Source organism: Rhinoderma darwinii, chromosome 11, assembly GCF_050947455.1.
Source record: "Rhinoderma darwinii isolate aRhiDar2 chromosome 11, aRhiDar2.hap1, whole genome shotgun sequence".
In the NCBI taxonomy this organism is placed as follows: Eukaryota; Metazoa; Chordata; class Amphibia; order Anura; family Rhinodermatidae; genus Rhinoderma; species Rhinoderma darwinii.
This window is the reverse complement of record NC_134697.1, coordinates 84,279,096-84,300,880: the sequence shown is the minus strand read 5'-3', so window position 1 is coordinate 84,300,880 and position 21,785 is coordinate 84,279,096. Positions and strand designations below refer to the sequence as shown.

Sequence of the window (21,785 nt, the reverse complement as noted above, 5' to 3'; positions counted from 1 at the left end):
TAGTGCCAGGGGCATCCACAGGGTGATCCTCTCCGCTGGCTTTCTCTACTTCGCCCGCGGCTTTCACTGGTTTTTCCACAGTACTGTCTTGGCTATTGGTACTAGTCTGTGTTCCTGCTTTGCAGGCTGGGTCACCTGGCAGTGTCCAAGTGTGTGAATCCCCTCTCTAACTGCTCTTCTGGGATTAGTCACATGACTGCCGCTGTTCATGACATCCGCTGGCCTCTCTTGATGTTGAATGGCTGGCCTACCCCAGAATAAGGTCCGTCATACTACTTCTAAGAAGTCAAGTACTCATTGTTTTTTTCGACCTTTTGTAGGTTTACCAATCCCTTGTCCATCTGGCAACAGTCCCATCAGGACTCCAAGAACAGACCTACTTTCATACAAATTCCTCCCTGGTGCCCACTTCTCAGGCTACCAAAATCTGTACTGAAAAGATCAGGTGGGGGTGAGGCCTCTGCTCTTCAGGGGACATCTGACTCTCACAAATCTCGTACACTTGATTCAGGAGGTGGTATCCTCAGGATAGAAAATAGTTAACCAGCCTTACTCCCGAATGTTTCTTCTAGTCCACCAGAGCGACTACGTTTTTTTTAGACAATAGATTCTCTGCTACATCAAGTGGTCATGATCCCTGTGCTAGCAGACCAGAGATTCTAAGGTTTCTACTCACAATTTCCTTTTTGTACCAAAAAAGGACAGGTCAGTTCGCCCCATTTTGGATCTCAAACGACTGAACGCTTGTCAGAGTTTGTAACTTTCACATAAAGTCTCTCCATTCCGTCATTGCTTCTATGGACCAGGGGGAGTTCTTTGTTCTGTGGACATAACGGATGCGAACCTTACGTCCATATTTGCCAATCCCACCTGTCCTCCTTGGTCCCCCTCACCATTACTAATTTGTGGCGCGCTCATGTTCAACCTGGCAACAGCCCATCGGGTCCTCACCAAAATTCTCTCAGGGGTGATGGCACTTCTTCCAGCCAGGGGAGTTTTAGTCACCCTACTTGAACAACATTCTAGTAAAGTCTTAGTCTAGCCAGGACAACGTAGTTCCTCTCCGGATCACCTTGGATACATTGACCCCAGTTGGATCAATAATTGCTCCAAGTCCTGCCTGTCCCCTTCCGATGCCCTTACCTTTCTGGGCATAACCTTTGACCCTCGGTCGGCAAGAGGTTGTCCTCTCTTGGTGGCTTTTTTTAAGTGACCCTATCCATATAAAAAAAATTCCTGAAATATTTTGGTTTTCAAACTAGCCGCAGAATTGGCTGGCGCTTCCTGTTTTCTGCAGCTGACACCTTTAGGCCATGTTCACGCCAGGCGGATACTCTGCATAAAAACACACATCGGTCCTGGAACCCGCAGGGTGCAAATTGTCATGCAGTTTTTTTGGCGGAATATTTGTTGCGGGTTTTATCTCCCCAATGAATTTAATGGGAAAAACCCACAACAAAAAAAACTGAGATTAAATTTATGCTGCGGATTAAAAAAAAATTCAATTTCTGAGCGTTTTTTCCGCTTATTATTTACGCAGCATGTGGATGAGATTTGTACAAATCCCCTCCTTCCTGCTGCTACTGTATTATGCTGCGGAAATTTCCGCAATTAAATTAGTTGCCGAAAATCTGCAGTATTTATGTTAAATGTGAAAGGGTTTGTCCACGTGCAACGGATTTGCTGCAGAAAATTTCCGCAGCATTTCCGCATCAACTAGCAGACAATCCGCACCATTTCATGCGTTTTTTTACTGCGTGAAAATAATGCTGATTTTTAGTGCGTTTTTTTCAAGGACTGTCTGGTGGTGATATTTCTATTTCCTGTCATGTCATTTTCAACCCCTGTAAGAAATTCCGCTGCAAATTCCGCAGTACATCAGAAAAACGCAGGAAATCCGTCCACTTTCCGTAGCAATAATTGACATGCTGGGGAAATAAAATGACGCGCCGCAGGTAAATTTCCGGACTAAATTTTTTCACAGCGTGTAGATGACATTTGTTAAATCTCACCCACTTTGCTGCTACTGTATTTCGCTGCGTATTTTCCGTACGCAATTCCGGACGGAAGATTTGCATCAATTCCGTTACGTGTGGACGAACCCTTACAGTGTAAACTGGGATAGGGTCACTCTCAATGTTAAATTAAAAAAAAATAATAATCTTATTATTTCTCTTCAACATATTTAATTAATTAACCCCTTAGTGACCAGCCTATTTTAGGCCTTAATGACCAGGCTATTTTTTTGCGTTTTTCCATCGTCGCATTCCAAGAGCTATAACTTTTTTTACTTTTTGCGTCCACTTCGCTGTATAAGGTCTTGTTTTTTGCGGAACAAGTTGTATTTTTTGGTAGCACCATTTTGGGGTACGTATAATTTATTGATTAACTTTTATTAACTTTTTTGCAGGGGTAATGGAAAAAAAACCATACATTTTGCCACTCTTTCTTGCATCTTAGATTTACGCCGTTTACCGTGTGGTATAAATAACATAACTTTATTCAGTGGGTCATTACGATTGTGGCGATACCAAATTTATATGTTTTACTACTTTTACAGAGTAAAAACACTCTTTTTTCAAAATTATTTGTTTTTGTGTCGCCGTGTTTTAAGAGCCATCATTTTTTTATTTTTACGCTGATGCAGCTGTATGAGGACTTTTTTTTGCGAGACGACTTCTAGTTTTTTTTGGTACCATTTTGGAATACATTCGACTTTTTGATCACTTTTTATCACACTTTTTTGAAGGCAGGATGAACAGATAACAGCAATTCTAGCATTGCTTTTTATTTTATTTTTTACGGCGTTCACCGTGCGGGTTAAATAACGTAATCGCTTCATAGGTGGGGTCGTTACGGACGCGGCAATACCAAATATGTGTAATGTTTGTTTTTTTTTAAATTTAGTTTTTTTCATGTTAAAGTATTATAAAAGGGAAAAAGTGGGTTTTGAATTTTTTTATTATTAACTTTATTAAACTTTTTGATAACTTTATTTTTAGTCCCACTGGCGGACTTCACTTTGCGATCTTCTGATCGCTTTTATAATACACTGCAAAACTTCTGTATTGCAGCGTATTATTGCCTGTCAGTGTAAAACTGACAGGCACCTGCTAGGTCATGCCTCAGCCATGGCTTAGCAGGCATCCACTACAGGCAGACCTGGAGGACTTTGTTAGGCCCCCGGCTTTCATAGAAGCCATTGGCACCCTGCGATTGCAGGGTGCCGATGGGGTGAGAGACGGAGCACCCTCTGTCCAAAACCACTTGGATGCGGCTCTCGCCATTGAGCGCAGCATCAAAGGGGTTAAACGGGTAAAGGTCGATGTTGAAATCGATCCCACCCATTAGTTCAGGTGCCCGGCTGTCTTCAGGCCGCACGACACCCGCTCTAGCCGGCACAGGACACCCGTGCCGGGCTTATGTCACAGCGCCGTGAAAAGGCGTATTGGCGGTCGTTAAGGGGTTAAATCGAAATATATGCAAATTCTCTTTAAGAAAAGATCCTTGTTTACCTCAAATCTTGTTCCATATTAATTTACATTTTTTTTGCAGTTTTGGAAAAAAATAAAAATAAAACAGTATCTGGATCGGTTGCCCTTTCACCTTTTGAACTTTGCACTGTTCTCATTTGATCTTCGTTATGTTATTAGGTTTTTCCAAACCATTTTTTTTCTTCTCTCATTTTAAAGGAGAGGCCGTCGGCGCAAAGATGACAAAAGTCCAAGACTACCAAAAAGACGGTGAGTACGTGCTGGCATTAAAGGGGTCTGGGCTCTGACTACCCCCAGGTAGTTCCCAAAAATGTTTCTATTATTTTCTGGCGTGAAGAATTGTGCGTGTTCATACAAATTATTCACAAATTCGTTAAAGGGCTTGTCCAGGCTCGGACAACTAATGACCTATCGACCCGATAAGTTATCAGTATATGATCGGTGGGGGTCCCAACACCCGGACCGTGCACTGATCAGCTGCTATGGCTGTATCCTGTAGATAGGTCATCATTTATTCGTGCCTGGACAACCCCTGTGAAATAATAAGTGGTGGCTCAGTGGCCAGCATTGTTACCCGGCAGCACTGTAATCCAACTAAGGACGAGCTCTACATGGAGCCTGTATGTTCTCGCTGTGTTAGGGTGGGTTTCCTCCGGATACTTCAGTTTCCCGCCACATTCCGAAAAACAAAAAAAGGCGTCGTTTAATTGGCCCCCTCTGCAATTTGTTTACATGAGACATGGAAATTAGATTGTGAGCCCCATTGATGATCTTTGTACAGTGCTACGGGATATGTCGGCGCTATATGTGTAACACTCAAGATGTGGAATTCATTTGACTAGCTTTTCATGAGCGCTGCAAAAAAAACAAAAAAACGTTTCCATCTCCGGGTCACTTGCCGGACTGCCGTCTGATCAGCTCTTCTGAACCTACCAATGTTGGTCGGCTCCTCGTGTCTCTATTATCCAATTTGCTCATGATTGACGCACTTGATGGCATATTCACTCCTTAGGCCTCCTGCACACGGCTCTGGCTGTGTATACACTCCGCGATTACGGCTCGGATAGGCCGCAGTGTCATCTGCGGGCCGTCCGCAATCATGGACTGTGCACTAACAAGATGTGCGATGACTTCAATGAGCCCAGACCGCAAATGCGGACCGTATAATGACGTCATTTTTTGCGGTCCGGGCTTTGAAACCAATTGCAATTGCGGATAGTATACGGCCGCAAAACTACGGTCGTGTGCATGACCCCTTACATCCCCCTGTTTATCACCTGAAGCTCTAGGACCTATGATATTACTGGTTACCTCACCCTAAGGCCCTGTTCACACTGCTTTTTTGTATGCAGAAAAATACGCCTCAAAATTCCTGTAGATTTAGAACTGCCAGCGTTGTTCTTACGCTTTTTTTCTCCACAGCATTTTTTGTCCGCGGCCACTAGAACTAATGCAAGGACCGCGGACAAAAAAACGTTGTGGAGAAAACGCTCAGAAAGGAGCACCGCAGGTTTTTTCGGCCTCCCATTGATTTCAATGGGAGGTCAGAGGCGGAAACTAAAAGTGCCTGGGAAAAAAAACGCATCCCATTGAAATCAATGGGGGGCGATTACGGGAATTTTTTAACACTGATTCCGACGCGGTTTCCACATCAAGATTGGCACCAAAATACTGTGTTAACTGACCCTTAAGCCTTGTTCACACAAGTTTTTTTGACGCGGAAACCACCCTACAAAATGTCCAAAATCACCCCCCATTGATTTCAATGGGAAGCAGAGGAGCTTTTTTCCCCAGGCGGCTTTTGTCCTCTCACAAAGGTCAGAGGTTCTGCCTCTGACCTCCCACTGAAATCAATGGGAGGCAGAACAAACTGCGCTATTGGTTCCCCCAAAAACCGGAAACTTTACGGAACGGAAACCATTTGCAACGGAAGCATTACCAATGAAATCAATGGTAATGCAAACGGAAAGCTATGGTTCCATTCATGGGTTCCCCTGACAGAAAGGTGTAACGGAACCCATGAATGGAACCCCGGCGCAGAGGTGAACGAGGCCTAAATGTATCATTTTTCTATGACACTATTTCGGTTATACTATTCTGCGTATTTCAGGTCCTTTCATTATTGCCTTTATATCACAAGGTCTAGCCAGTGCCGCTTGTACATATGGAGATTTATGACTTATGTAACACCCTCCCCCCATATATTATAAGGGGGTTCAACTATTTTAAAGGGGTTGTCCACTTTTAATTTGTTTTATTAATTTATTTACAGTTCATGAAATTATACAGATTTCTAATATAAACGTATAAAGTTCTGCTCTCATACATTTCTTATATCCGTGTAGTTGCCTTTGTCTAAATAAAAAAAAAATGGTACAGCCCACAGATTAGTCCATAGTAATCCATCCATGGGATAACTGAATGGACTAAAGATGGCGTCAGTCATGTGACCCACAGCATGTGACCTCTGGCATTCAGGTAACACTGTCCTGGTATATAACAGGTTAATAATAGATGATTGAGGAGCAGAAGTTATAAAGTATTTCTACCTCCGGCGACATCTCATCATCACGTCCGTCCTGTCTGTGAGGAGCCGCTCTCACATTCTTCTCCTGTCTCCTCTGTGTGCTGTTTTTTATATTCAACTTTATTAACAACATCTCATAGAGACAGGCAGCCATTTTATACATCATATAGAGACAGTGAAGTAGTTGTTTATTATTATTCCACCATTAGTCCTATTCACGTAGCCCATGGATGTGTCCTCTATGTGGCCCCCAAAATACGTATGTCATGTAAGGCTCAGTTCACATCTTGTTTTTACTGTTCGTCCGACATGCACCATAGCGTGTACATTGATTTCTATGGTCACGACGGAGGCCCTAATAGTGGAGTTTATGCATACGTATTGTGTGCTGATGTGAACGGAGCCTAGCCCTGACTGCTAGGGATCACATAATGTGTGTGTGGGGGTCACATGACTGACGCCATGTTTAGTCCTATTCTGTTAGCCTGTGGATACATTACACAGGACTAATCAGTGGACTGTACCATTCTACTGTGACAGGGGCCTCATGTACTATAATGTATGTGAGCAGAATGTATAATACATGTATCTTAGAAAACTGTATGATTTCCTATTCTGCAAATAAGTAAAAAAAAACAAAACTGGACAACCCCTTTAACCCGTTCCCGACATTTGACGTATGGCTACGTCATAGCTGGGTAGGGGAAGTATGGAAAGGGCTCACGGAGTGAACCCGCTCCATACGATGCGGGTGTCAGCTGTATGTTACTGCCGACACTTCACAGTAACGAGAGCGATCCCGCTCCTTTAACTCGTTAATTGCCGCGGTCAATAGCGACCGTGGCATTTAAATAGTTAGAAAGAGGGGGCGACCCACTCTAGCAGCTCATCGCGCCGCCCGCAATGCAATCGCGGGGTGGCGATGGTTGCTATGGCTGCCTGGGGGCCTAATGAAGGCCCCCAGGTCCACCATCTTTGTGCTTCGGCAGGGCTTAATAGAATCACGATATACTGCAATACATTATAATTGAAGTATATAGTGCAAGCAATCTAACGGGGAAAAAAAAGGTTAAAAAAAAAATCATTTTCCCACTAGAGCATGGTAAATAAACAAATTAAATAAACGTAATTGGTATCGCCGCGCTGATAATACTAGTGAAAATTGTGTCCCAAAACTTTTCTTATTTTAAAAGTTATGAGCTTTTTTTTATATATGCAAATGAGGCAATACTAGCCAAAGGGGCGGTAACGCTGCTCTTTCTCTGTGGGTGGTGTCTTTGTTGTCTGTATGACGCTGTCCAATCAGAATCATACAGCTTCTCCCCTTACCCTGCACAGCGTGATCTACGCTTCAATCGCGAGATCACGCTGTGTTTACACTTCCGGCTCCTTCAACGCAGCGCCTCAGCGCTCATCCGGGGACCGTCTTCCTAGATGATACCAAAAACCGCTGCTGCCAAATGGGGATTCTGTACTTCGTATATGTTCTGGTACGGCTGCAAATGTTTATCTACGGCGTCATTTATAAAGAGTGGCGTTAAATACGCCAGTCTTAATCTAAAGTGCGCCAGGGTAAGATAATAAATTCAGCGCGTCTCTGGCAATCCTTGCATCAAAAAGTCAAATCTATGTTAGCTATGAGCGTGTAGATTTCCGGTATAAATTATAGTAAATTTGTCAGGCCGAGGGTGGCCCCGCCCCTGTAACTAAGCGCCACTCACTTTTCAGGAAGTGCCATAAGCAGCGTAAAAAAGAAAGTCGCCAAATTTCTGCGCAAAATGCTCATTTTCTACGCCAGAAAACTGGCAGAATTTGTTGGATAAATCCCTCCTTTGTCCTCGCAGCAAAGAAAATCCTAATTAGAGGCTGGGAATTTAATGGCAGGTTGCCCACTTTTTACGCATTGACATAATCTAGAGCGGGCCGTCCAGCAAAGCACAGTGCTGCTATTAGTACTGTAGAGGGATACTAACCAATCATCTCACCAGATTTCCTTAGTGTGCCAGGGAACCATCAGCTGTGTCTCCCTTGCATTTTGAGATATACCTGCGATTTGAAATGCAGGGAAGGCACAAATCATGTCCTCCCTGAACCCAGAAACGAAAAAGCACCCCCCATCCACCGTTTGTAACGACAACTAAGGTGCAGATTGTGCAGTGTCGCTTTTGAATTACATATATGATGTAATCCTGGACAGTAGCGACATATATCCCTCGAAAATTACTAAGCCCTCAGATTTCAGTGCGAAATCGGCAGTGAAAAAATGACATTTCACACGTCCAATTCGCACCCGTGCGGGACCGGAGTCTATTGAGGGATCCGCGAAAACGGACAAAAATAGGACATGTCCTATTTTTTCACAGGCCCTTCACACATTCCGTTAAAACAACATAGAAATACATGCAACCGTTTGACTGCCGCTAAAAAAACGGACCATTAATACGTTTGTCTGAATGAAGCCCTAAATGGCTCATTTCTGTTTTTTGTTTTTTTTCTCTCCTTTTCTTCTTAGGAAGAAGCCCCCTCTGCAGTATGTGCGTTGTGAGATGGAGGGATGCGGTACAGTATTGGCGCACCCCAGATATCTGCAAGTAAGTGAAAACCTCTGGCGAATATACGCTATATGCGGAGTATGGCAGAAAATGGATCACGCGTGATACCGCTTCGTGGCCTATAGTGAGTATTTTCCCTTTATTCCACAGCACCACATTAAGTATCAGCACCTTTTAAAGAAAAAATATGTGTGTCCGCATCCCTCATGCGGGAGACTTTTCCGCCTTCAGAAGCAACTGATGCGACATGCAAAGCATCATACAGGTAAATCTAATATTTCTCTTTCGTTTACCGGGATCATCCCTGTTAATCTGTATTTCTGTCTGTTACATTGCTTTTATTACTAGACCAGCGGGATTATATCTGTGAATACTGTGCTCGAGCATTCAAGAGTTCCCACAACCTGGCTGTACATCGAATGATCCACACCGGAGAAAAACCCTTACAGTGAGTGTCTGAACCCTCAAACCGTCCCTCACCATTGACTTGTAGTATCATCTGTTCACTGTTTTCTCATCTGTCCCCATCTGTAGATGTGAGTTCTGCGGTTTCACCTGCAGACAGAAAGCCTCACTAAACTGGCACATGAAGAAACACGACGCTGACTCTTTCTACCAGTTCTCCTGCGGAATCTGTGGGAAGAAGTTCGAGAAGAAGGACAGTGTTGTGGCCCACAAAGCCAAGAGCCATCCTGAGATTCTTATAGCTGAAGCCCTGGCGGCCAACTCTGGCTCTCTCATCACCACCAACAACGAACTGCTGGTGACGGAGACCCCTGCTACCACAGCCTCAGTTGTGCACGACGAGTTTGTACGCCCGCAAACCTTTCACTCTACCCATGGCGCCAAGGTTTTAGTTGCTTGCTCTGCCCCGCCAGCAGATGGACTGGGTGCTACAACAGAGGTTCTTATTGAGGATTCGGACTCTGCAGGACCCTAAGAGCACGAGAATACTCTCTCTTCACAGCACCTAGACTGTTTCCTTGCCCTCCTCCCCTCCCCCCCAGCTGGCTGGCTGTCTCATCCCTTCAGTGCTTTCCATCTGTCCCTGTAATATTTGCATACTCTAATGTCGGGCACGAGGTTTTGCCCCTGGTGTTCTCAACCAATTCTTTTTATCATACGAGTTCTCCGGTTTTGTTATCGCCAGTCCTCTGGTTTGCCATCCCTCCATCTTTTCTTTGCTTGTTTCCGCCTTTTTTGTTTTTCATCCCCTGTCCCTTCTTCCCTTCTCCTTTGGGTGCTGTGCTGTGCACTCTCACTGTATATAATATGTTTAAAGAATAAAAAAAAAGAGCTGTTATGTCTCACTATTGAACCCTATTCCCCCCCTCCCCCAAGCAAAGCTGCTAGTGTTACTTAGAGCGCTGCTTGCGGTCTCTTTGTACTCTGTGACCCATTGTCCGTATATATTTTTTTTCACTTGTTCATTTTTATCCCTCGTACGAGTGAAATTTTGCACTTTAGAGTGATTCAAAGAGGGTAGATTGCCATAGGCCCCACGCACACGACCGTAGCTTCTATCCGGATAATCTGCGGACCCATTAATTTCTCTAGACCACGGGCACCTTTTCCGTATATTTACGGATGTGTGTCCGGGCCGTAGAAATGATCCTCAAAATATTCTATTCTTGTCTACAATCGCGGCACAAACTTGCCCATAGAAGTCTATGGGAGCGTGCAATATTGCTGAAGCATTGCTATTGCAATTCCCCAAGAAAACTGCACCTTGAGCGATCATGTGACCTTTTCGACCTTGGGACGCGATGGTGACATCATTTGTAGCCTCCCTTTCTTTTTTGCGGATCTGTAAATACGGAGGCACTACGGACCGTATTTGCGGACAGCGTGCCAGATATTCGGATGACTACAGAGACGTATTTGCGGAACACTACGCTCTCGTGCATGGGGCCTTAGATGGTTCTTTTGGTCCTATCCCATTCACTGTCCCTTCTGCTTGCTTGCACTTATCCATAAATGCCCTTTACGTTTCAGTTGGTCGCCCAGTAAGGATTCTTCATCCTTTTAAGAAGCATTGGACCCTTATAAAGAGGATAAAACTGTACATTGCACAGTATTCATTCAGTTCATCTTCGGTTTAATCAAGTTCCATTGCTACGACATAGATCATTGCCGGTTTTCGGCACAGTTAATCGCCTTGTTTTTTGGCACCGTTTTTTCTAGCACTTTGACATTTTCATTAACTTCTTCATCCATTCAAACCTTGCACTTATACCTACTCTTCCTGTTCACTTTTTAAAAACTGAAGAAAAAAAATAGATTTGATTTACTCGTTTGGGTATTTTAGAGTTGGAGGTGTGTGTCTGCTTTCACTGTCGTCAGATGTTTGTGTCCCGAATGGGTGCGTTATGTGAGTTACAAGTTCAATTTCAGGCATGTGAAAATCAAGAGGAAAATGAAGTCCAGGTCTGAATATATATATATATAAATATATATATATAAATATATAGGTATATATTAAAAAAAAAAAAAAAGTGAACGTCATTTCGCCCGCATAGGTAACCCCCGGGCACCGTGAGCGCCAAAAACTGTTGTAAAACTTTTTGAAGTTGTTTCCTTTTTAGAAAAGTGCCCCCCTCTTTCTGACTACTTGAAGATATAAGCTGGCTGCTGGAGCTTTCTGATTGGCTCTTGGATGCCATACTATTTTGTATTCTGTTTGTATCGAATACAATTAAAAAAAAAGCACCATAGTTTGGTGAATTAATATGTGAGCTTTTAGGAAGCGAATCAACAGTCTGATTAAAGTTTTGATTTTTCACTTGCTAGGTGCAAAGGTTTTTTTGTTATAAAATTTTTGTATTTGCCATTCGTTTTATTCTGCTATCTTAAAGAAACCCGGGCAAAGGTTTGTGCATGTTTTCTTTTAATAAAGCACCTACCAACATAAATCAATGTGTCCTTTGTCCAATATCCCCACGGTTCTTACTATGCACACTTCTGCCTTAAAGAGGACAACCCAATTTCTAAAATCCGCTGATCACCGAGGGTCTTCTAGCTTAATACCCGCCTCCCCCTTTCCCTGGCAATAGGCCGGCATATAAACTAGGAATGTCCCAATGGGGCTACCCAATTAAAATGAAAGTTCACATTCCACCATCATCATGTTTTAGGGTCCAAAATTCTGCTGATTATTTTCATAATATATCTTTATAGGCAACGGTGCTTAGATTTTCGGATATAGAGCTCCAAAGCTCATGTGTGTGTGTGTGTATATATATATATATATATACACATATATATATTTACATTTGTATTTCAATAGGGCTGTTCACACGGCTATTGTTTCAACGGAGCGTGTGAAACGCTCCTCTGTGTTCAAGAGACGCATTTATTAAAGAAGGATGCCACCCGACTGAAACATCCTGCATTCCCCCATATTTTTCAATCCCACCACTCAGCCAAAACTAGGGGTGTGTTGAAAAATAGAACATGTCGTATTTTCTTCCGTTTTCACGGATCCCTCGATAGACTCAAGTCTATGGGGATCTGTGAAAACGGGACCCGCACGGATGCAACTCGGACGTGAAAGATGGCCTTAGCTGAGATTTGGAGCTCTATATAAAAAAAAAAGGAACTTCTATAAAGTTATATTAAGAAACGAATCCTCACATAATTTTAAACCGATTCAGATAAAATAAGAACAATGGTCTTCAAGGGTGGTCATTCACTTTAACCCCCTTACTACCACCCATAGTGTTTGTACGTCATAGAAGGAAGGAGGTTTTCAGACTCAAGGGCCGAGCCCATTCCATATGCTACGGGTGTCAGCTCTATATTACAGCTGAAGCCCTGCTCTAGCTGCTGGGATCAGAGATGATGATCACTGGTTTAAGTCCGCTAGGGGGAGCTAATAAAAAGTAAAAAAAACAGTTAAAAAAAAAGATATATATATCTATATATATTTTTTTTTTCTCTAAAAGTAATGTAAATTTGTATAGGCCCTTCTGTAAAATTCAGAACTATTAAACAATAACATTTAACTCGCCCGGTGAACTCTGTATAATACAAATGCCAGTATTGCTGTTTGTTCACCTCGTCTTACACAAAAAATGTAATAAAAAGACACAAGAGAAACTTTTTTTTAACACAATGTTTTTATTTTGTAAAAGTAGTAAAACATAAAAATAACTATATATTCGGTATCGCAGTAATCGTATTGACCTGCAGAATAAAGTTAACGTCATTTTTATTGCTGGGTGAACGCCGTAAAAACGAAACACAAACAATGGGAGACTTTGCTGTTTGTTTTTTTTGTTCCAACCCACAAAATAATTTTTCAAAGTTTCCTACTACATTATATAATACATTAAATGGTGTCATGAAAAAACGATAACTCGTCCCGCAAAAAAAACCAAAACCCTCATACGGATGGAAAAATAAAAAAGTTATGCCTCTTGGAAGGCGAAAAATGGCCTGGTCATTAAAGGGTTAAGCTACCTAGGTATATTAGATATGTCATTTTTGGCAGGATCCACTGACAACCTGATATCTGTAGGGAATATCCGTTTCTCTTTTTGGCGCCTGATGGGGAAAAATAGGAAACAAAAGCAGGACTTTTCCTGTCCATTCCTTATGGTTCCCACAAGATAAGCAGCTCCTTAGGTGTGGTTTAAATGTTTTTTGGTAACTTTTTTGGAATGTGAATTAAAAATTAAAATAATAATACTATGAAATTGTGAGCCTACCTCAGGGGTCCCTGTTCTCAGCATGATCCCGGTCACTATCCATTAAAATGAATAGAGGGTTAGCCAAGTTTGCAGAAAACCCATTGACATGCACATAGGGTCGAGTAGTAGTGCTAGTGGTTAACTTTTTTTTTTTTTAACTTGACCCGTAGGAAGAAATCAACTGGCAAAAGTCGGGAGTTTTTTTTTTGCCTGGGTAGCTCACTTATCATGTGATTGGCTAAAATGCCACACATAGCAACTGGAGTGGGACTTCTCTCCCCTTGGGAATGCGTCCAGTTTATATGCAGCCAAAAAGTTTGCAAAAAAATTGTTAGTGAGTTAGAAAATGTCAAAACGAGGAATTAGTACTGGTTAGAGGCTCTGTATACTAATCCATTATGCTTCACAGGTGCTAGAGTGGTATCATGTCTTGTTTCACGATGAAGGTGGCATTTTGATCCCCCAAAACATGTTACCTTTTTTTCAGAAAAGCTTTGAATTTTTAGATTTGCAGTTTAATTGCATTATAACATTTTTGGCCGATAACAGTGCAACTTTTCTGAAGATTTCTCTGTAGGGACTCATAAATGTATACTTTTAAATAATGTATGTGTCCATGTTGGAGGGGGTAGGGGACTTACCTGCACCTGTGTTTTTCTAAAGTTCTAGATTATTACAAACGATGGTCCTTTAACCCCTTGGAGACAGACCATTTTGGCCTTGTGGACAGCCCCTTTTTTTCAAATATCACGTGTCCATTGATGTGGTAATAACTCGTGACACATTGTATTTTATGTTAGTGGTGGCATTTGGCCGATACATTCAGTGTTTATTTGTCAAAAACTACAACATTTTGAGACAATTTGGAAAAAAAGTATTTTTTTAAATGTATCTGTTTGTAAGATTGATAGTAATACCACACAAAATAGTTACTAATTAACAATTCTCCATATGTCTACTTTATATTGGGATAATTTATTGAAAACCTTTTGATTATTCTAGACGTTACAAGGCTTAGAACTTTAGCAGCAATTTCTCGTAATTTTTAAGAAAATGTCCAAAACTTAATTTGGTAGGGATCAGTTCAGTTCTGAAGTGGCTTTGAGGGGCCTATATGTTAGAAACCTTCATAAATCACCCTATTTGAAAATCTGCACTCCTTAAAGTATTCAATACAGCATTTACATACAGAAAGTTTCTTAACCCTTTAGGCATTTCACGGGATTTAAAGCAAAGTGGAGGTAAAATTTACAAATTTTATTTTTTTTGCAGAAATTCAATTTTCATTTATTTTTTCTTCAGAAGGTTTTACCACAGAAACAACTCCATAATTATTGCTCAGATACTGTCGTTTTTAGAAATATCCCACATGTGGCCCTAGTGTGGTAATGGACTGAAGCACAGGTCTCAGAAGCAAAGGAGCACCTAGCGGAATTTGGGGCCTCCTTTTAGAATACATTTTAGGTGTAGCATCCATGGCCACGGGCCGTCGGGTTCACTCACCTCCTGACACCCGCAGCCATGGATCCTTGAGCGCTGGTCCCCATCTCCTTCCTAGGAGATGTCAGCGCTCACTTCCGCTCCGGTCTGCTGTGTCCCGTAGGGTGCGCGCGCACTCGTGCCCGGCCTTAAAGGGCCAGCGAGTGCACAAAGGAAATCATCAACTGCCATGATTTCCTGGTCTATAAGAAGGCCCCAGGCCTTCTGATCCTTGCCTGAGCGTTGTTAGTTTTCCTAGTCTGTTTTCCTTAGTGTTTCCCATTCCTGTTGTTATCCGTACCTTGTTACCTGTTCCTGTTTCCCGTGCTGTGCCTATAGTATCGAGCCGTGCCACGTCCTGTGTCATCTTCCACGTCTGGAGGAATCCGCCACGTCTGGTACAACCTGCGGCACCTGTGTCATCCGCCACGTTTGGCGTGATCTGCTGCACCCATCTCCATCAGTGCCAGTGCTGCGGCCACTGTCTGGACAATCCAGGTATCCTTCGTGCGGGACGTTGTATTGCTGGGGTTTCCTGTTGTTTTGCCAGCTGCCTCCCTGGTACGGCCTAGTGGGTCCACTAACCCGCTTTGTGAAATTAGGCACCATATCAGGTTTATACAGGTCTTGTTGGGCCAGAACAGTGGAATCACACCAAAAAAAGACACCATTTTGGAAACTACACCCTCCAAGGAATTCATTTAGGGGTAAAGTGAGCATTTTGGCCCCATATGTTTTTTGCTGAATTTAATGTAATTAGGCCGTGGAAATAAAAATCTACATTTTTTTTCTCATAAAAAGTAGTTTTATTTAGGAATAAAGGAGAAAAAGCCTCCCAACATTTGTAAAGAAATTTCTCCCAAGTACGGAAATACCGCATTAGGGCAGGGCTCAGAAGGGAAAGAGCACCACTGGGCTTTTGGAGCTTAAATTTTGCTGCATTAGTTTTCGGTTCCCATGTCACATTTGCAAAGCCTCTAATGAACCAAAACAATAGAAACCCCCCAAGTGATTCCATTTGGGAAACTGCACCCTTCAAGGAATTTATCTAGGGCTGTAGTAAGCATTTTGACCCTACAGGTTTTTTGCTGGATTTATTTGAATTGGGCTGTGAAAACGAAAATATACATTTTTTGCAATAATATGTGGTTTTAGATCCTAATATTTCAATTTCACAAGGGGTAATAGGAGAAAAAAAAACACAATTAGTTACTCAATTTCTTCCGAGAACAATAATACCCCATATGTGCCTGGACACATGACAGGGCTCAGTATTGAGAGGGCACCATGCGCATTTGAAGACTGTTTTGGCGATTTACGCAGCATTGGTCTACAATTGCAAGCCTCTGAGGTCAAATAGTAAACCAAAGCCCCAAGAAGTGCCCCTATTTCGGAAACTACACCCCTCAAAGCATTTATCAAGGAGTGTAGTGAGAATTTTGATCTCAGGTTTTTTTTACCAGATACTAATGCGCAGCGGATGGTGAAAATTGCACTTTTCCACTGATATGCCATTTTAGTGCACAATATGTTGTGCCCAGCTTGTGCCACTGAAGACAAATACCTCAAACTATTCTGGGGGTTTCCGGGTATGGCAATGCCCTATAAGTGGACATAAACCGCCATTTGGGCACGCTGTAGGCCTCAGAAGGGATAAAAGCGCCATTTGGCTTTTGGAGCGTGGATTTTGCTTGGTAGTAGTTCTGTTTGGGGTATTAAGATGTGCGGAGTACATCAGGGTATATGTAAGATGTGCGGAGTACATCAGGGTATATGTAAGCTGTGCGATGTACATCGGGGTATATGTAATCTGTGAGGAGTACATCAGGGTATATGTAATATGTGAGGAGTACATCAGGGTATATGTAAGCTGGGCGGAGTACATCAGGGTATATGTAATATGAGAGGAGTACATCAGGGTATATGTAATATGTGAGGAGTACATCAGGGTATATGTAAGCTGTGAGGAGTACATCAGGGTATATGTAATATGTGATGAGTACATCAGGGTATATGTAATATGTGAGGAGTACATCAGGGTATATATAAGCTGTGAGGAGTACATCAGGGTATATGTAATATGTAAGGAGTGCATCAGGGTATATGTAATATGTGAGGAGTACATCAGGGTATATGTAATATGTGAGGAGTACATCAGGGTATATGTAATATGTGAGGAGTGCATCAGGGTATATGTAAGCTGTGAGGAGTACATCAGGGTATATGTAATATGTGAGGAGTACATCAGGGTATATGTAATATGTGAGGTGTACATCAGGGTATATGTAATATGTGAGGAGTACATCAGGGTATATGTAATATGTGAGGAGTACATCAGGGTATATGTAAGCTGTAAGGAGTACATCAGGGTATATGTAATATGTAAGGAGTGCATCAGGGTATATGTAATATGTGAGGAGTACATCAGGGTATATGTAATATGTGAGGAGTTCATCAGGGTATATGTAAGCTGTGAGGAGTACATCAGGGTATATGTAATCTGTGAGGAGTACATCAGGGTATATGTAAGCTGTGAGGAGTACATCAGGGTATATGTAATCTGTGAGGAGTACATCAGGGTATATGTAAACTGTGAGGAGTACATCAGGATATATGTAATCTGTGAGGAGTACATCAGGGTATATGTAATCTGTGAGGAGTACATCAGGGTATATGTAATCTGTGAGGAGTACATCAGGATATATGTAATATGTGAGGAGTACATCAGGGTATTTGTAATATGTGCGGAGTACATCAGGGTATATGTAATATGTGCGGAGTACATCAGGGTATATGTAATATGTGCGGAGTACATCAGGGTATATGTAAGATGGGCGGAGTACATCAGGGTATATGTAAGATGGGCGGAGTACATCAGGGTATATGTAAGATGGGCGGAGTACATCAGGGTATATGTAATATGTGAGGAGTACATCAGGGTATATGTAAGCTGTGCGGAGTACATCAGGGTATATGTAACATGTGAGGAGTACATCAGGGTATATGTAACATGTGAGGACTACATCAGGGTATATGTAAGCTGTGCGGAGTACATCAGGGTATATGTAATATGTGAGGAGTACATCAGGGTATATGTAATATGTGTGGAGTACATCAGGGTATATGTAAGCTGTGAGGAGTACATCAGGGTATATGTAATATGTGAGGAGTACATCAGGGTATATGTAATATGTGGGGAATACATCAGGGTATATGTAAGCTGTGAGGAGTACATCAGGGTATATGTAATATGTGAGGAGTACATCAGGGTATATGTAATATGTGTGGAGTACATCAGGGTATATGTAAGAAGTGAGGAGTACATCAGGGTATATGTAATATGTGAGGAGTACATCAGGGTATATGTAATATGTGAGGAGTACATCAGGGTATATGTAATATGTGAGGAGTACATCAGGGTATATGTAAGCTGTGAGGAGTACATCAGGGTATATGTAAGCTGTGAGGAGTACATCAGGGTATATGTAAGCTGTGCGAAGTACTTCAGGGTATATGTAATATGTGAGGAGTACATCAGGGTATATGTAATATGTGAGGAGTACATCAGGGTATATGTAATATGTGAGGAGTACATCAGGATATATGTAATATGTGAGGAGTACATCAGGGTATATGTAAGCTGTGCGGAGTACATCAGGGTATATGTAATATGTGAGGAGTGCATCAGGGTATATGTAATATGTGAGTACATCAGGATATATGTAATATGTGAGGAGTACATCAGGGTATATGTAAGCTGTGCGGAGTACATCAGGGTATATGTAATATGTGAGGAGTACATCAGGGTATATGTAATATGTGCGGAGTACATCAGGGTATATGTAATATGTGCGGAGTACATCAGGGTATATGTAATATGTGCGGAGTACATCAGGGTATATGTAATATGTGAGGAGTACATCAGGGTATATGTAATATGTGCGGAGTACATCAGGGTATATGTAATATGTGCGGAGTACATCAGGGTATATGTAATATGTGCGGAGTACATCAGGGTATATGTAAGATGGGCGGAGTACATCAGGGTATATGTAAGCTGTGCGGAGTACATCAGGGTATATGTAATATGTGAGGAGTACATCAGGGTATATGTAACATGTGAGGACTACATCAGGGTATATGTAAGCTGTGCGGAGTACATCAGGGTATATGTAATATGTGAGGAGTACATCAGGGTATATGTAATATGTGTGGAGTACATCAGGGTATATGTAAGCTGTGAGAAGTACATCAGGGTATATGTAATATGTGAGGAGTACATCAGGGTATATGTAATATGTGTGGAGTACATCAGGGTACATGTAAGCTGTGAGGAGTACATCAGGGTACATGTAATATGTGAGGAGTACATCAGGGTATATGTAATATGTGAGGAGTACATCAGGGTATATGTAAGCTGTGCGGAGTATATCAGGGTATATGTAATATGTGAGGAGTGCATCAGGGTATATGTAATATGTGAGTACATCAGGATATATGTAATATGTGAGGAGTACATCAGGGTATATGTAAGCTGTGCGGAGTACATCAGGGTATATGTAATATGTGAGGAGTACATCAGGGTATATGTAATATGTGAGGAGTACATCAGGGTATATGTAATATGTGAGGAGTACATCAGGGTATATGTAATATGTGTAGAGTACATCAGCGTATATGTAATATGTGCGGAGTACATCAGGGTATATGTAATATGTGAGGAGTACATCAGGGTATATGTAAGCTGTGAGGAGTACATCAGGATATATGTAATCTGTGAGGAGTACATCAGGGTATATGTAAGCTGTGAGGAGTACATCAGGGTATATGTAAGCTGGGCGGAGTACATCAGGGTATATGTAATATGTGAGGAGTACATCAGGGTATATGTAAGCTGTGAGGAGTACATCAGGGTATATGTAAGCTGTGAGGAGTACATCAGGGTATATGTAATATGTGTGGAGTACATCAGGGTATATGTAAGCTGTGAGGAGTACATCAGGGTATATGTAATATGTGAGGAGTACATCAGGGTATATGTAATATGTGTGGAGTACATCAGGGTATATGTAAGAAGTGCGGAGTACATCAGGGTATATGTAATATGTGAGGAGTACATCAGGGTATATGTAATCTGTGAGGAGTACATCAGGGTATATGTAAGCTGTGAGGAGTACATCAGGGTATATGTAAGCTGTGAAGAGTACATCAGGGTATATGTAAGCTGTGAGGAGTACATCAGGGTAAATGTAAGCTGTGCGAAGTACATCAGGGTATATGTAATATGTGAGGAGTACATCAGGGTATATGTAATATGTGAGGAGTACATCAGGATATATGTAATATGTGAGGAGTACATCAGGGTATATGTAAGCTGTGCGGAGTACATCAGGGTATATGTAATATGTGAGGAGTGCATCAGGGTATATGTAATATGTGAGTACATCAGGATATATGTAATATGTGAGGAGTACATCAGGGTATATGTAAGCTGTGCGGAGTACATCAGGGTATATGTAATATGTGAGGAGTACATCAGGGTATATGTAATATGTGAGGAGTACATCAGGGTATATGTAATATGTGAGGAGTACATCAGGGTATATGTAATATGTGTGGAGTACATCAGGGTATATGTAATATGTGTGGAGTACATCAGGGTATATGTAATATGTGAGTAGTACATCAGGGTATATGTAAGCTGTGAGGAGTACATCAGGGTATATGTAAGCTGTCAGGAGTACATCAGGGTATATGTAAGCTGGGCGGAGTACATCAGGGTATATGTAATATGTGAGGAGCACATCAGGGTATATGTAATCTGTGAGGAGCACATCAGGGTATATGTAATATGTGAGGAGTACATCAGGGTATATGCAAGCTGTGAGGAGTACATCAGGGTATATGTAATATGTGCGGAGTACATCAGGGTATATGTAATATGTGAGGAGTACATCAGGGTATATGTAATATGTGAGGAGTACATCAGGGCAGTGGCGTAACTACCGCGGTAGCAGCAGTAGCGGCTGCTACGGGGCCCGGGGCTTGAGGGGGCCCGTGCCGCCAGCCGACACGCCCTCCCAAATGCCCGGTGGCGCCGCTAGCAGCCGTTATGGCTGCTACAGGGGTAGCACCGCTACTGTGGGGCCCGCGCCACCGAGCCTTACACAGGCCCTCTCATGCCTGTAGGTGTCGCTAGCACCGGAGGGGGCCCCGGTGCTAGCGGCAGCCAAATACATGTATTAGCACTGAATGGCCGGGCATGTTCCGTGCCTGACCATCCAGTGCCTTACAATGACACTGATTGGCTAGCGGCGCGATGACATCATCGCGCCGCTTCCATGCTTGGAAGGTGCTGATTGGCGGGGCAAGTCATTCTGCCCCGCCAATCAGCGTCATTGAAGGACGCTCATTCAGCTCCTGCAGAGATGCTCAGAAGAGAGCATGTCTGCATCGCCAGTGAACAGCGTGGGAACCGGAGAATGTGAGTATGTCAACTTTATATATTTTTTTCCTCATAAAAATGTGAATGGCATTATCTATAGTGGGGGGGGTCTATCTACAGGGGGGGGGGTCGTCTTTATGTGGGCTATTATATATAGGGGGGTCTATATGTGGGGCAGTAGCTACAGGGGGGTCTATATGTGGGGCAGTAGCTACAGGGGGTTCTATATGTGGGGGTGAGGGCCACTATATACACGGGGGTCTATATGTGGGCCACTATATACAGGGGGGGTCTATATGTGGGGCACTAGCTACAGGGGAGGTCTGTATGTGGGGATGTGGGCCACTATCTACAGGGGGGTCTATATGTGGGGCAGTATATGTGAGACACTATACAGGGGGCGGCTATATGTAGAGCACTATCTATAGGGGAGCTATTTTTTAGGGTACTTTCTATAGGGGTGGGCTATGTGTGGGACACTATATACAGGGGTGGGTTACCTGTGGGGCACTAGCAACAGGGTGGCTATATGTAGTGCACAGTCTATAGGGGTGGGCTATATGTGGGACAATATCTACAGAGGTGGGCTATACGTGG

The 21,785-nt window shown here is 42.5% G+C and overlaps 1 protein-coding gene across 3 annotated transcripts in view; it reads left to right on the top strand.

The window, feature by feature from the left end:
* ZFP91 (ZFP91 zinc finger protein, atypical E3 ubiquitin ligase) overlaps nucleotides 1-9,883 on the top strand; it is a 30,462-nt gene extending 20,579 nt beyond the window's left edge. For all 3 annotated transcript variants that reach the window (XM_075841898.1, XM_075841897.1, XM_075841899.1), the window contains 5 exons: nucleotides 3,693-3,743; nucleotides 8,534-8,612; nucleotides 8,724-8,838; nucleotides 8,922-9,021; nucleotides 9,108-9,883. In XM_075841898.1, coding sequence (XP_075698013.1) covers nucleotides 3,693-3,743; nucleotides 8,534-8,612; nucleotides 8,724-8,838; nucleotides 8,922-9,021; nucleotides 9,108-9,513 — 751 coding nt within the window. In that variant the 3' untranslated portion in view covers nucleotides 9,514-9,883. The remainder of the gene's footprint in view (nucleotides 1-3,692; nucleotides 3,744-8,533; nucleotides 8,613-8,723; nucleotides 8,839-8,921; nucleotides 9,022-9,107) is intronic.
* The last annotated feature ends 11,902 nt before the right edge of the window (nucleotides 9,884-21,785 follow it).